This window comes from Eriocheir sinensis, chromosome 42, assembly GCF_024679095.1.
Source record: "Eriocheir sinensis breed Jianghai 21 chromosome 42, ASM2467909v1, whole genome shotgun sequence".
Lineage (NCBI taxonomy): Eukaryota > Metazoa > Arthropoda > Malacostraca > Decapoda > Varunidae > Eriocheir > Eriocheir sinensis.
Window position 1 is genome coordinate 3,545,454 of NC_066550.1, and position 14,838 is coordinate 3,560,291.

General features: G+C 44.6%; 1 protein-coding gene across 4 annotated transcripts in view; it reads right to left on the reverse strand.

Moving 5' to 3' along the window:
• The window catches only part of LOC127009832 (dynein axonemal intermediate chain 4-like), a 245,308-nt gene that overhangs the window by 118,704 nt on the left and 111,766 nt on the right, over positions 1 to 14,838 (reverse strand). For all 4 annotated transcript variants that reach the window (XM_050883195.1, XM_050883194.1, XM_050883193.1 and 1 more), the window contains exon 10: positions 6,543 to 6,687. In XM_050883195.1, the coding sequence (XP_050739152.1) occupies positions 6,543 to 6,687 (145 nt within the window). The remainder of the gene's footprint in view (positions 1 to 6,542; positions 6,688 to 14,838) is intronic.

Here is a 14,838-nt window from a genome sequence, read left to right on the forward strand (position 1 = left end):
TGAGTGACTTGAGGGTGTTTAGTCGTGCTTGTGCTTGGGTTTCTGAGTGTTTCGTGTGTCCCGAGGGGGGACTTTGTTTTCCCGAGTGTCTCACGCGTGATATGGGTGTGTCGACAACCCACCCTTTGAATTCCCTGAGGATTCAATCTGCTCCTCCTCACTACACCCTCTTTAAATCCCCTAGAGGATTAACACTTCCTACCCCCCTTTCCCTCACCTCACTTAAGCCCCCCACCCGCGCTCACCTCACCTCCCCTCCTTTCGGCTCCTCCTCATCCCCTAGAGGATTAGCCCTTCCTACTCCTCCCTCACCTCCACATATTTCTAAGCCCTCCCCCCCTCACTCACCTTACCTCACATCCTATTTACCCATCCCTTCACCCACCTTACCTCGCCTCTTTCTTAACCTTTCTTGTTCTCACACACCTCACTCACCTCACATCACTTCCTACTCCTCTCTCCCACTTACCTCCTTTCCCAAACTTCCTCTCACTCATCTCACCTATTTCCTAATCCTCCTTGATCTCACACACCTCACTCACCGCCTCCCTTTCCCCCTCTTTACTCACCTCACATCCCTTCCTACTCCTCCTCTCTCCCACCTCACCTATTTCCTAACCCTCCTTGATCTCACACACCTCACTCACCGCCTCTCTTTCCCCCTCTTTACTCACCTCACATCTCTTCCTACTCCTCCTCTCTCCCAACTCACCTATTTCCTAACCCTCCTTGATCTCACACACCTCACTCACGCCTCTCTTTCCCCCTCTTTACTCACCTCACATCCCTTCCTACTCCTCCTCTCTCCCACTTCACCTATTTCCTAACCCTCCTTGATCTCACACACCTCTCTTTCCCCCTCTTTACTCACCTCACATCCCATCCTACTCCTCCTCTCTCTCACTTTTCCTCCATTACTAAACTACCTCACACACACCTCACCCCCTTTCCTAATCCCCTTCACTTTGTGTTTTTATCTCTTTCATTTCAGCTAAGATGGCACCTAAGAAGTGCAGTACTTGTAACGGTAGCTTCTCAGCTCACTTTTTTACAGGGCGTTCTGCTGTCTGTCGACTGTGTCTCTCCAGGCAGCATCTCGAGACAAGACTGCAGGAGCAGGAAGAGAAGATGGAAGAAGGCCAGAATAAAATAATAGAGCTTTCTCTCACCAGGCAGCATCTCGAGACCAGACTGCAGGAGCAAGAAGAGAAGATGGAAGCAGGTCAGAATAAAATAATAGAGCTTTCTCGCACTGTTGCCCCCTTGCAGGAATTCATTCAGGCTAACGTTGCTGTGGTGCCAAACCCTTCTCCAACCGCCCCCTTGCACTCAGCGGTACCATCGACACCAGCGGACAACACCACGCAACGGGAGGATGCTAGTGGCACCGACCATGATGGCTTCACCGTCGTGAATGGAGGAGCCAAACCAGCCAGACAAGCGATTTATCCTGTTCATTGCTTCAACAGGTTTACCATTCTGGAGGAGGAGGACGAGCAGGAGAGCACCTTCCTGGTGGGTGACTCCATGATTCGCCAGCAGGTCGTTGAGTTCTGCGGCAGAGTTCCTCGTCGAAGACGGAACTATTGCTATCCTGGTGCTGGGATCGACGACATAACTGCTGCTCTTGAGGAGATCTCCCCCCAGGCTACTAATGATTCACTGTTTGTTATTCACACAGGTACGAACGACGTCACCACGACCCGGTCTGAGGAACTTCTGGAGAAGTACCGTAGGCTCATCCAGCAGTATAAGACTAAATCCCCTAACATTTTGATTTCAGGAGTTCTACCACGGACTTGGGCGGAGAGCGACTTTTTCAGTAAGGCCTTCAGCCTAAACAACCGCTTACAGACTCTTTGTAGGGAGCTTGACGTGGAGTTCCTAAACGCATGGGACAATTTCTATGGACAAAATGAGCTCTTCCACAGGGACGGATTGCACCTTTCTCCCATCGGGGCAGCCAGACTCGGAAGGCTCCTCAACGAAGCAGTGCGTGTCATCCGAGCAAAAACGAGTCACGGCCACGTCCTCCACCCCGCCCGTGTAAATAGACGCCGTGCATCGCAACAAACCCGTAACCGTGATCCCGCAAGTACCACCACCTCTATTACCAAGCCTCTAGATAACTTAAAAATCCTTAGTTTCAATGCGCGTAGCCTAAGAAACAAATTTGATGAACTGAGATGTCTTGCTTTAACAGAAAATTTTGACATAATTGCTATAACCGAAACATTTATCGACACCACAAATATTGATTTAAGTTCCGAATACAACATAGATGGCTACAGACTCTTCAACAAAGATCGTGTAAACCGTAGAGGCGGTGGCGTCGCCCTTTATGTCAAAAGCTATTTGCAACCCACTGACAAAACACCGGGAAACAGTAACGTTGAACATTTGTGCGTGCGAGTAAACATTGCAAAAGTCAATTTAAATATATCTGTCACCTACAGACCTCCCGGGCAATCACTCGATGACGACCTTGAAATGTACAGCGTCATAAGGCAGTCACTTAATAACAGCGACTCACTGATATTAGGAGATTTTAACCTCCCCCATATCGACTGGGCGACACTGTCAGGTACAGAAGGCGCGTCACATAGAATGATCGAATTTCTAGAAGAAAATTATCTAAGCCAAATGGTTTCTGAGCCAACTCGACAAAATAATATACTCGACCTTGTTATAACGACCCAAGATAACCTTGTCAGTAGTGTCACGGTAGGAGAACACCTCGGTTCTTGCGATCATAAATTAGTGCGCGTCGACATTAAAGCTCAATCATCTGTGACTGAAAATAAAGTAAAGGTGCCCAATTTCAAAAGAGCTAACTTCGTAGAAATCCGACAAAAACTAACAGAAATACAACTATCAGATGACGGCAACGTAGAGGAAGCCTGGCTAAGCCTTAAAAATCACTTACTGACTCAGCAGAACACATTCGTTCCCTTGTGCGAGAAGCGAATTAACACTAATAAAAGCCCACCGTGGTTTAATAGCGAAATTAAACAATCAGTCAATGAGAGAAAATTGTTTTACAGGTTAAAGAAAGAACAAAGCACGCCCGAGAACATTAGACTTTATAATGATGCCAGGCGACGAGTAAAAAGACTAGTAGGTCAGGCAAAGCGTAGATATGAAGAAAATATTGCAGCCAACTTTAAAAATAACCCGAAATCTTTCTTCAGTTACATAAACAACAGAAAGGCGATCAAAAGTGGTATTGGACCTTTAAGAAACAGCGACGGTGCACTAGTGACTGACAGCCAACACATTGCAAACCTCTTAAACAATTACTTTTCTTCGGTGTTTAATACTAAGTCTTCCTCTCGCTACCACCAACACCAGTACTATTGTAAATCTCGAGCATGCATTGCCTAATTTTGAAATAACAACCGATGATGTCCTTAAAGCTCTCCATTCACTTAAAACAAATAAAAGTCCTGGACCTGACAAAGTATATCCAACTCTGCTGAAAGAAACGAAGAGCGAAATACTCTCCTCCCTCACAACCGTATTCAATATGTCCTTGCGACAAGGCATCGTCCCTTCAGAGTGGAAAAAGGCTAACGTGACACCGATTTTCAAGAAAGGAGACAAAAAAGTACCAGGTAATTACAGGCCCATTAGTCTAACTTCGGTTGTAGGTAAGCTACTTGAGGGCATAATAAGAGACAAAATTGTGAGTTACCTTGAAAGCCACTCATTGATTGGGGACTCACAACATGGCTTCCGAAACAAAAGATCCTGCCTATCAAACCTATTAACCTTTTATAACGACCTCTTCACTGTTTATGACGTAACCAAATCACTGGACGTAGTCTATCTTGATTTCCAGAAAGCGTTTGATAAAGTCCCGCATCATAAATTACTTTACAAATTAAAGCAAATAGGTATTGACGGTCAAGTAAACCAATGGATCGCGAATTGGTTGAGCAACAGACAACAAAGAGTAGTGATTGACGGATTTAACTCAGAGTGGGCGCCTGTCACTAGTGGCGTCCCTCAGGGCTCGGTCCTTGGCCCAGTGCTCTTCATTATTTACATCAACGACGTGGATGTTGGACTCAATAACCGCATTAGTAAATTTGCAGACGACACAAAGATTGGTAACTCGGTTCTCACTGACGAAGACAGGCAAAGCCTCCAAGAGGATTTACACAAAATTTCAGCTTGGTCGGATAAATGGGAGATGCCCTTTAACGTAGACAAGTGCCAGGTCCTTCAAGTTGGAACGAGGAATAAGAAGTTCGAATACGAAATGCGCGGCGTTGAACTCAAAAGCGTTCAATGCGTCAAAGACTTGGGGGTCAAAATCGCGTCAAACCTCAAATTCTCACAGCAATGCATCGATGCAGCAAATAAAGCGAACAGAATGTTGGGCTTCATTAAAAGAAAGTTTGTATTCAAGAATAAAGATGTAATACTCCCGCTCTACAACAGTTTTGTCAGACCCCACTTGGAATATGCGGTACAGTTTTGATCCCCCCACCATGCAAAGGATATTGCTAAATTAGAAGGTGTTCAGCGTCGGGCAACGAAAATGATCCCTTCCTTGCGCAACAAATCCTACGAAGAAAGGCTTTCTACCCTTAACATGTTCTCTCTTGAGAAACGTCGCCTCCGAGGAAAACTGATCGAATGTTTTAAAATACTTAATGGTTTCACGAATGTAGACAGATCAACATTGTTTATGATCGATGACAGTCTGCGCACGAGGAACAATGGCGTAAAACTCAGATGTAGACAAGTAAATTCAGACTGCACAAAATTTTTCTTCACCAACGTTGTAGTGCGAGAATGGAATAAGCTTCCACCATCAGTGGTCCAGTGTAACACGATTGACTCCTTCAAAAATAAGCTCGACCGTCACTTCCTTCAACTTAATATCAACTAGAGTAGAAGTGCAACGTTTTGGAGTCTTCTGATTAATGTAAAATCACTTAGGTTTAAGGACAGACCACAAAGTCTGGACCATGGGGTCTGTGTGGTCTGATTTTCTATGTAAATCTATGTAAATCAAGACCGTCAAGACTGTCGGCCAATCGGTCGGCAGATTCGTGGTTGTCATAGACATGGCGCCATTTCAAAAATTGACCGTTAAGACTCGTCTTGAGACTAGTTGGCAGCATGCCGCAGACATTCTGCCAACTAGTTGGCCGAATGTCCCAGACAGTCGGCAATCATGGTAGCCGACACCAAGACGCCAAAAAATTCTTGGAGCGTGGGAGCCGACTTGTCAAATGCAGTAGTCGCTGGGCTGTCGTGGCCCAGAGTCGGCACAGTGTGAACAGGGCATAGCTACACTTTCTCACACACACACACACACACACACACACACACACACACACACACACACACACGATCCCCCCCCCCTTTTTTTTTTTGGCTATCAGGCCATAATTTTGTTTTCAGTTTGTTCGTTTATTTTTTTTTATCAGTATCATTCATGTGGTCATTCATTCAACTCATTCACACAGCTTTTTAACAACAACAACAAAATCTAAGGTGACCTATCCAAATCTAAGTAGGGGTGAGCGGGGACACAGGAATACCACATTCACACACACGGACACACACGGGTGCTGTGTGGACCAGCAATAGACCAACATCGCATATAAAAATAGGATAACATATTTCAAATTTATATGTATCACCAGCAATCGACCAACATCGCATATAAAAATGAGATAACATATTTCAATTTTATATGTATCACCTGCACGTGGACCACAACAGTAAAATTACATTTGATATGATATATATGATTATGATATATGTAGGATTACCACAATAATATGTATATATTTTATATATAGTGATACGTATAGAAATTAGGAACCCCCTAAAATAATAGTGTCGTCACATCTCGTCGATCAAGCGGGTCTCTTCAGATTAGCATCAATAGATCGGTCACCTTGGGATTCCCGTAACCAAGAACTGCATCCAAGGTGAAGGGAATGCTCCTCCTAGGTGTGGCATATATCTTTAGGCCTTAGAGAGAGAGAGAGAGAGAGAGAGAGAGAGAGAGAGAGAGAGAGAGAGAGAGAGAGCGCTTGGGGGCGGAGCCAGCGGCGGAGCTTTGGGAGTTGCCCATACTCCCCTATGGGCCTTGCGTTTTAAACGGGCGGGACGCGAACCTCCGTTCTCATGGACGCCGTGCCCGCACGCCAACAACTCAGCCACCGCCTGTCTAGCTACACAATTATTTTTACTCAACCGTATCCATATATTTTTTCTTCAATTTTTTAGGTGACTCTTAGTGCTCTTTCGTCCTCTTCATTACACTCTGGAAGTCATCCTCTATCTGAGTTTTCTCCCCTCTATGACTTCAGCTTTTTTTGGCATCTTTTACTATACTTCTGCTCTGGGAGTGTCGTCGGTTTTCTCACCTTTATTTTGCTGTGAGCCTCCTATTTTTCGTAAAGAAAAAGAGGTGACTGTGTAGCTAGATGAATATAACAAAAATATGTACAGATACACACAAAAATATCCACACACACACACACACACACACACACACGCACGCACGCACACACCTGCAGGTCGAGTACAAGACGCCTGAAAGAAGGCGGGCCTTCCCCTGCGGGCGAGAGGGTCTTCTTAGTGGCGGTGCTGCTCATGAGCTGAGAGTCGCGCCACTCCACCGCCCACACCGGCATTCCGTGCTTGTCTACGCTGCCGCTGCGGGAGGCACAACACAGTTTTATAAAGTTAAGGTGAACTTACATGGCACTTAAAAACAATAAATATGTGGAGTAGGTAGGAAGACACCTACCGAAACGGGCGTAAACCACTCCCAGTGAGGTATATACGGGAAGTAAAGAGGGTGCTGCAAGCCCACCAAAGAACCTTCCCATGTCCTCACTTTCCGTTTCCCTGTTACCTCACCAACACCAGAGAGTAGTTCAGCATGCTTTCTAAAGACAAATTCTCCTACTTTCCACACCACACCACACACACACACCACTTCCTCAAAATGATCAAATATCATAATAACGAACAAAAATGCACGGCCTCGGACTCCCCGTCGGGGGGGTAGGGGGGGGGGACCATGCCCCCAGAGCGGACTCCCCTTTTGGATCTCGACCTGAGAGGTGACTTGATAGCTCTCCGAACTTTTTCTTTATTAACACCTGCAACATTCGCGGTCTTCGTTCTAATTTCCCTCCCGTGGAACACAATCTCTCCTCCTCTAAACCTCACCTTCTCTTCCTCACCGAAACACAGGTTATTGAGGCTACTGACAGTAATCTCTATTCTGTACTTCTACTATCCCTATACTAACTTTTAATCCAACGCTGGATGTTGCGTATGCGTACGGAACATCACTTGATCTCGTGCCCACGAACTTCACCCTTCTGAGTTTTCCACCATCTGGCTAAGACTTAATTGTCACTATTACTAAATACATTTATGCTGTTTATCTCACCGAATTCTACCAACTATGTAAAATTCTTTTATTATTTGAACTCTAAAGTGGAACACATCTTGACTCACTCTCCCTTTGCAGAAATCTCCATCTTAGGAGATTTCAATGTTCACCACCAGCTTTGGCTTTCATCCTCTTTCACTGACCAGCCTGGTAAACAAGCCAACAACTTTGCTCTCCTCAATGATCTAGTTGGATCAGCACTCTACATGTATTCCCGATCGTCTTGGAGACACGCCCAACATACTAGATCTCTTCCTAACCTCTAACCCTTCTGCTTACTCTGTCAAACTGTTTTCTCCGTTGGTCCTTATTTCAGTATTCAGTCCTATCGCTCCTGTACAGCCTCTGGACCCACGGAAGAGGCTGTGCTTCTGGCATTTTGCTTCAGCTCGGTGGGACGACCTGAGGATGTACTTTTCCGATTTCTGGTGGAATGATTACTTCTTCCAGGAGAAAGACCCCTCTGTGTGTGCCCAGCGCATCACTGAGGTGATTGTTTCTGGAATGGAGGCACACATTCCACGTTCTTTCTCTACACCTCTTGCTATAAAGCCTTGGTTTAATCACGCTTGTTCTCGTGCTATCAACGATAGAAAGGCAGCTCACAAAAGGTACCTGAGCCTTCGCACTCCTGATAATCATGATCTTCACATTTCTACCCGGAATCGTGCTAAATCTGTTCTCTGACTTACCAATAACAACATCAATAGAATATACCACAACCTCGCTTTTTCTAGCTTTTTCTAATTCTTCCAGAGACTTCTGGCACCTAGCCAAAAATATATCCTCCAATTTCACTTCTTCACCTTTCTTTCCTCTCGTTAGTCCTGACGGCAGTACCGCCGTCACATCTGTAAGGCTGAACTCTTCGCCGAGACTTTCTGTAAAATCTCCACTCTGGACGATTCTGGGCTTATTCCTCCAACTCATCCCCCCTTCTGACTCCTTTATGCCTGTTATTATGATTCTTAAGAATTATATTTTCTATGTTCTCTCTGGCCTCAACCCTCAGAAGGCTTATGGTCCAGATGGAGTGCCTCTTACTGTCCTTAAAAACTGTGCTTTTGTGCTGACACCCTGATGGGTCAAACTCTTTTGCCTCTGCCTGTCAACATCTACTTGTAGTATTATTAGTTGTTGGCAACACTGATTACCACTACCGTTTTCGTTTTGGTAACACTACACTCACTGTTTACACTGTTGTGGTAGGTCCTAGCTATTACACTATTTCTTACTGTTAATGTGCTAGTATTTCTTTATGTTGTTTTGTTTATTGTTATGTTATGTGCTTGTGTTCATGTATGCATGAATGTTGTTAGTTATTGTTGTCTGTCTTTCTGTTACAGATGTGGTAGTTTGGTAATGTGTTGAATAAAGCTTGGAATCTGTCACCAAGTGTTTACTTTCATTACAATTTATTCAACACATTACCCATTATGGCCAAGCTGCTGAAGCCGTCCAGACTGGACACAGATCCCAGCTCACCCACTGCAGCCAAAGAGTGGAAGCAATGGTATAAAACATTCACTAACTTCATAGAAGAAAGTGGAGATGCTGCACCAAACAAGTTTAGGGTGTTAGTGAATTGTGTGTCCCCAAGTGTGTATGAACTCATTGAGGACTGTGGAACTTTTGAGAGTGCAATCACCAAACTGGAGAGTGCTTATGTCAAGTTGCCGAATGAAGTTTTTGCCAGGCATGTTTTGGCGACACGACGACAGCAGTCAGGGGAATCCCTTGACGAATTTCTGAGGGAGCTACATAAGCTAAGCAAGGATTGCAACTTCCAGGCAGTCACAGCTGAGCAATATCGGCAGGAGCTAGTACCTACCTCACCGTGGCCCCGCTCAGTACGACGCCAGCTCCAACCTCCACTCTTGTATCTTGTTATTCTTTATTTTAGTTCTCTTCCTGCTGTCTAACATAAACATCACAGATCGCTGATCAGTAATCAGAGTAAAATGTCGTCTCGCTAAGAAATGGCTCCACTTGCGAACAGCTTCGATAATAGCTGTAGCCTCCTTTTCCACTGCTGGATAATGTAACTCACTACCCTGGAGCGTTTATTCGTCAGCGCCTTTTAGAAAATAAGTCACTGAACCTGGAGGCTGCATACAGTCAAGCCCGTACATTGGATCTTGCCCAGCGTAGTGCCGACGCGTATACATCTGCACCAATTCCTCATACTGCTGCTTTAGTTCCGGAGCAGCAGGCACAGCCCAGTGGTGACCAGCAGCAGCAGCCAACAAAAGAGGAAGCAGAAAGAAGTTCACCTGGAGATTCAGCTGTTGCTGCTGCTTACCTATCTAAGAGGAAATGCTATTTTTGTGGTAATGCACTCCACAGAACAGGTAGAGTGAGTTGTCCTGCACGCACTGTTACATGTAACAAATGTGGTAAAACAGGTCATTTTGCTAAAGTCTGTAAATCAAAGGCTTCAGGTAGTACTACTGCTGCATTGTATAACCCCACTTTGCTTACAATAGCTGCCACTTATCCGAAGAATCTTTCACATGCAGCAACAAACATCACTGTAAATGGCCACTCATTGAAGGCACTAATTGATTCTTGTAGCTCAGATAGTTTTATACGTGAGGAAGTAGCACAGAAACTAAATTTGACAATAGTTCCTGTAGGTGCAGCAGTCTCAATGGCTTCAAAATCTTTAAATGCTAGTTCCCCTGGGTTTGTTACAGCAGACTTAGTGCATCTTGCTCAAAGATATCCTTGTATCCAGCTAGGGGTCCTGAATGATTTATGTTGTGATGTTATCTTAGGTTATGACTTTCAAAAGCAACACCGGAGCGTAACTTTTCAATATGGAGGGAATAAACCAGGTTTAAAGATATCTGGTGCCAAACCTGTCTGTGTATTAGCAACAGCTGATATCGATGAACCGTCATTGTTTCTGAACTTGCCTCGACAGTGTAAACCCGTTGCAGTCAAATCAAGACGCTATAGCCAAGATGATCAGCTGTTTGTAAAAGACCAGATATCACATTTACTATCTGAAGGTATCATTGAGCCAAGTATATCCCCTTGGAGAGCACAGGTTGTAGTAGTCAAAGACCCACTTGCCAGGCACAAAAAGAGACTTTGCATTGATTATTCCCAGACCATTAACCAATACACAGAACTAGATGCATACCCCCTCCCAAAGATAGAGGATATGGTGCAGGACCTTGCAAAATATAAGGTGTTCTCCACATTTGACTTGAAGAGTGCATATCACCAAATCAGCATTAAAGACAGTGAGAGAAAGTACACTGCTTTTGAGGGTGCAGGGAGATTGTTTCAGTTTTGTAGGATTCCATTTGGTGTCACGAATGGTGTAGCTGCATTCCAAAGAGCTATGGACAAACTAGTTGAAGATGAGAACCTCAAAGATACTTTTCCATATCTAGATAACATTACTGTAGGTGGATCAACTCAGGCTGAACATGATGAAAACGTTCAAAACTTCTTGGAGGTGGTTCAGAAACGGAAGCTTACCCTCAATGAATCGAAATCGGTTGTGTCTGTTCCTACTATCAATGTTCTAGGGTATTGTGTCGGTAATAATGTGATAAGGCCTGACCCTGACAGATTACGTCCTCTTCAAGAATTACCGCCTCCCACAAATATGGGGTCTCTACGAAGAGCTCAAGGGTTGTTTGCATATTATGCCAAATGGATCCCTGGTTTTTCTGATATGATTCATCCCTTAGTGAACACAAAAACTTTTCCACTGAGTGAGCCAGCACTAGCTGCTTTTAACTCCTTAAAAAAACAACTTATGGATGTTTCACTACGGTCTGTGGATGAGAGCCTTCCCTTTGTTGTGGAGTGTGATGCTTCGGAAGTTGCTGTCTCGGCAGTCTTAAACCAGGGTGGCCGGCCGGTAGCTTTCATGTCGAGAACGCTCCAGGGTAGTGAGTTACATTATCCAGCAGTGGAAAAGGAGGCTACAGCTATTATCGAAGCTGTTCGCAAGTGGAGCCATTTCTTAGCGAGACGACATTTTACTCTGATTACTGATCAGCGATCTGTGATGTTTATGTTAGACAGCAGGAAGAGAACTAAAATAAAGAATAACAAGATACAAGAGTGGAGGTTGGAGCTGGCGTCGTACAGCTATACCATACAGTATCGCCCTGGGAAACAGAATATTGCACCGGACACCCTGACTCGTGCCCATTGTTGTTCTATTTCTGTAATGTCAAATCTCGCTGACATCCATGAGAACCTCTGCCATCCTGGGGTCACTCGCCTTTTGCACTTTGTGCGATCCAAAAACCTCCCCTTTTCAACAGATGACGTGAAAAGAGTGTGTGCTTCTTGTAAAATATGTGCACAACAAAAGCCACAATTCCATCGTCCAGGAAAAGGTGTCCTCATAAAGGCCACCCAGCCAATGGAACGTCTTAGTATTGATTTCAAGGGGCCTCTGCCCTCTACCACGAACAATAAGTACATTCTTACGGTTATTGACGAGTATTCACGTTTCCCCTTTGTGTTTCCCTGTCCAAACATGCATTCAAAAACAGTGATCAAATGTCTTGAATCTATATTTAGTCTTTGTGGAATGCCTAGTTTTATTCATTCAGATCAAGGTCCTTCTTTCATGTCCCAGGAACTGAAAACATACCTTTCTCAGAAAGGGGTTGCAACAAGCAGAACAACATCTTATCATCCAATGGGGAACGGCCAGGTTGAGAGATACAACGGTATTATTTGGAAATCTATTTGTTTAATACTTGAAACTCGAGACTTGAAGACTCAACACTGAGAGATAGTACTTCCTGAGGTTTTGCATTCAGTTAGGTCGCTCTTATGTACAGCAACCAATGAGACCCCTCATGAACGTTTCTTTAGGTTTCGGCGACGCTCTGGTCTTGGAAATACATTACCATCATGGCTTTTGACTCCTGGACCCGTACTATTGCGACGACATGTTAGGTCTAGCAAGCATGAACCGTTAACTGATCAGGTTCAACTCACGAATGCAAACCCAATGTATGCAAATGTCAAATTTCCAGACGGAAGAGAATCAACTGTGTCTACTCGTGACTTAGCTCCAAGTCCCAAGGGTGCGACGATTCCTGTGCACCAGGTTGAATCGTTAAGAGAGATGGAGTCCCCAAACACACCTGGAGTGCAGGATACACAAACTCTTGTTGCACCTGAATTGCAGGACGCACAAACTCATGATAGTTCGCAGACTCATGATAGCCGTGATTCTCATGTGCCCATTGAGCCCACTGAGCTAAGAAGATCCACTCGTGTGTCAAGGCCTCCTGATCGCTACGGATGGGATTAAATCGTTTGTTTTGTTTAACGTTGAATTTTTCTAGGAGGGGAGAATGTAGTATTATTAGTTGTTGGCAACACTGATTACCACTACCGTTTTCGTTTTGGTAACACTACACTCACTGTTTACACTGTTGTGGTAGGTCCTAGCTATTACACTATTTCTTACTGTTAATGTGCTAGTATTTCTTTATGTTGTTTTGTTTATTGTTATGTTATGTGCTTGTGTTCATGTATGCATGAATGTTGTTAGTTATTGTTGTCTGTCTTTCTGTTACAGATGTGGTAGTTTGGTAATGTGTTGAATAAAGCTTTGAATCTGTCACCAAGTGTTTACTTTCATTACACTACTTTTCCTTCCTGCTGGAAGTACGCCTACATTCAGCCTGTGCTTAAGAAGGGTGACCGTTTCAATCCCTGAAACTACCGTCCTATAGCTTTACTTTCCTGTCTTTCTAAAGTTTTTGAATCTATCCTTTAGCCGGGAGATTCATAAGAATCTATCCACTTCTGACCTATCTGATCACCAGTATGAGTTCCGCAAGGGGCGTTCTACTGGTCTTGATCTTGATCTTGATGTGTAATGCGCAGGGCACCTTTCAGGTGCATAACACGCATATTGGTGTTGGCTGCTGGGGGGACGGGGGAGCCGAGCGTGCAGGGGAGGGAAGTGAATCAAGTGTAATTGTTAGTGTTGGTGTGTTGTGGTGACTAGTGAGTGTGTATTTGTTTTCTGAATTCGTCTATTGTACCGCAGTCTAAAATCTGATGAGGGAGGCTGTTCCAGTCACGTATGGTGCGTGGAAAGTATGAGTGCTTGTATGCGTCAGTGTTTGTGTGATATGTTTGGTATTTATGGATGTGTGTGTTACGAGTACGTTGACTGTTTGCGTTGTGTAACTTGAGAGTACTTCAAAAGGTATCAGAATATTGGTATAAATATCTAATGAGGGATATATGCCCTATGGTCAACCAAGTGCCATCATAACTCGTCTGCCATCTGAACCCCTGGGATGTATATTTTGTTCATATTACTTCTCTATTGCCTCAAATACATTCATGTGCCGTTCAGTATAGAAGTCATTCATGGCACTGTACAACATCGGCATGCTCCTGATAAACAGTGGGTGCCATTTCCTTCTTTCCACGCGATGCCAACATGCGCGTCAAGCCTGCTCTCCCGACTGACGATACCAGGGAAACGGACAGCTTCAAGATTCTCCATGTTCTTTTCCTTTATTTTTTGCACTTCTCATTATGAACTAAATTACATTTACTGTACAGTAAGTTGACACAGATGTCAGAGCATCTGACAAACGCCTTGATGGTAAGAAGCAGTTTGCAATCAGAGCAAAATGTGACTCGACGAAGTAAGTTCGTCTAACCTTCACATGTATTCTTCCCAGCTCATCAGCCGAGGAGTGAGCTAGAGTACGCTTGCTCTGGAGTCAGGCTGCCTCTGGCGATCCCTCTCACCTCAGTGACCTCACCTCCACTTGCCTCTGGCAGCGTGCACGGCTGAAAGTAGCGTACTGCACTGACATTCTACTACAAATGGCATGCAAAACAATCGCAAAAAAGAACTAAATTTTATGAAGATATAGCGTTTTTCTACTGTCTTCTCATACTCAGGCGAAGGGGGGCGTGGCGTGGTGGGGTATTTAAATTGGGTATGTAAAGAGCAAAGCGCGTTCAGCTAAACAGTCTGGCAACAGCGTATGATCCACCAAGGTCAGAGGTATCAAACGCAACCCATTGTAGGTGTTGCCTTCTTGACGAAGAAGTGCATTCTCCTCTTCATTATGTGAATGCACTGCAACATTACACAATGTCATCCTCATTCTCGTCATCGGGTGTCTATTAAGTGCAGCTGAATCCCCTGCAGTTTCCACATGCCAGAGTGCAGTAAATATTGTTCTTTTTGCGTGTCCATCTCAGGGTGATGCTGTCATCCTTGCAGTTGCACCTAATGACCCGCAGAATCTTTTCAGGAGCAGGGGTAGGGTTCTCTGGATTGGCACAAACCCCTCGTCACACTTCTGGCATCCCCACTCTGCAGGATGAGGGCCATCTATATAGATCTCTTCCATTCTTGTGCCTGCAAATACACA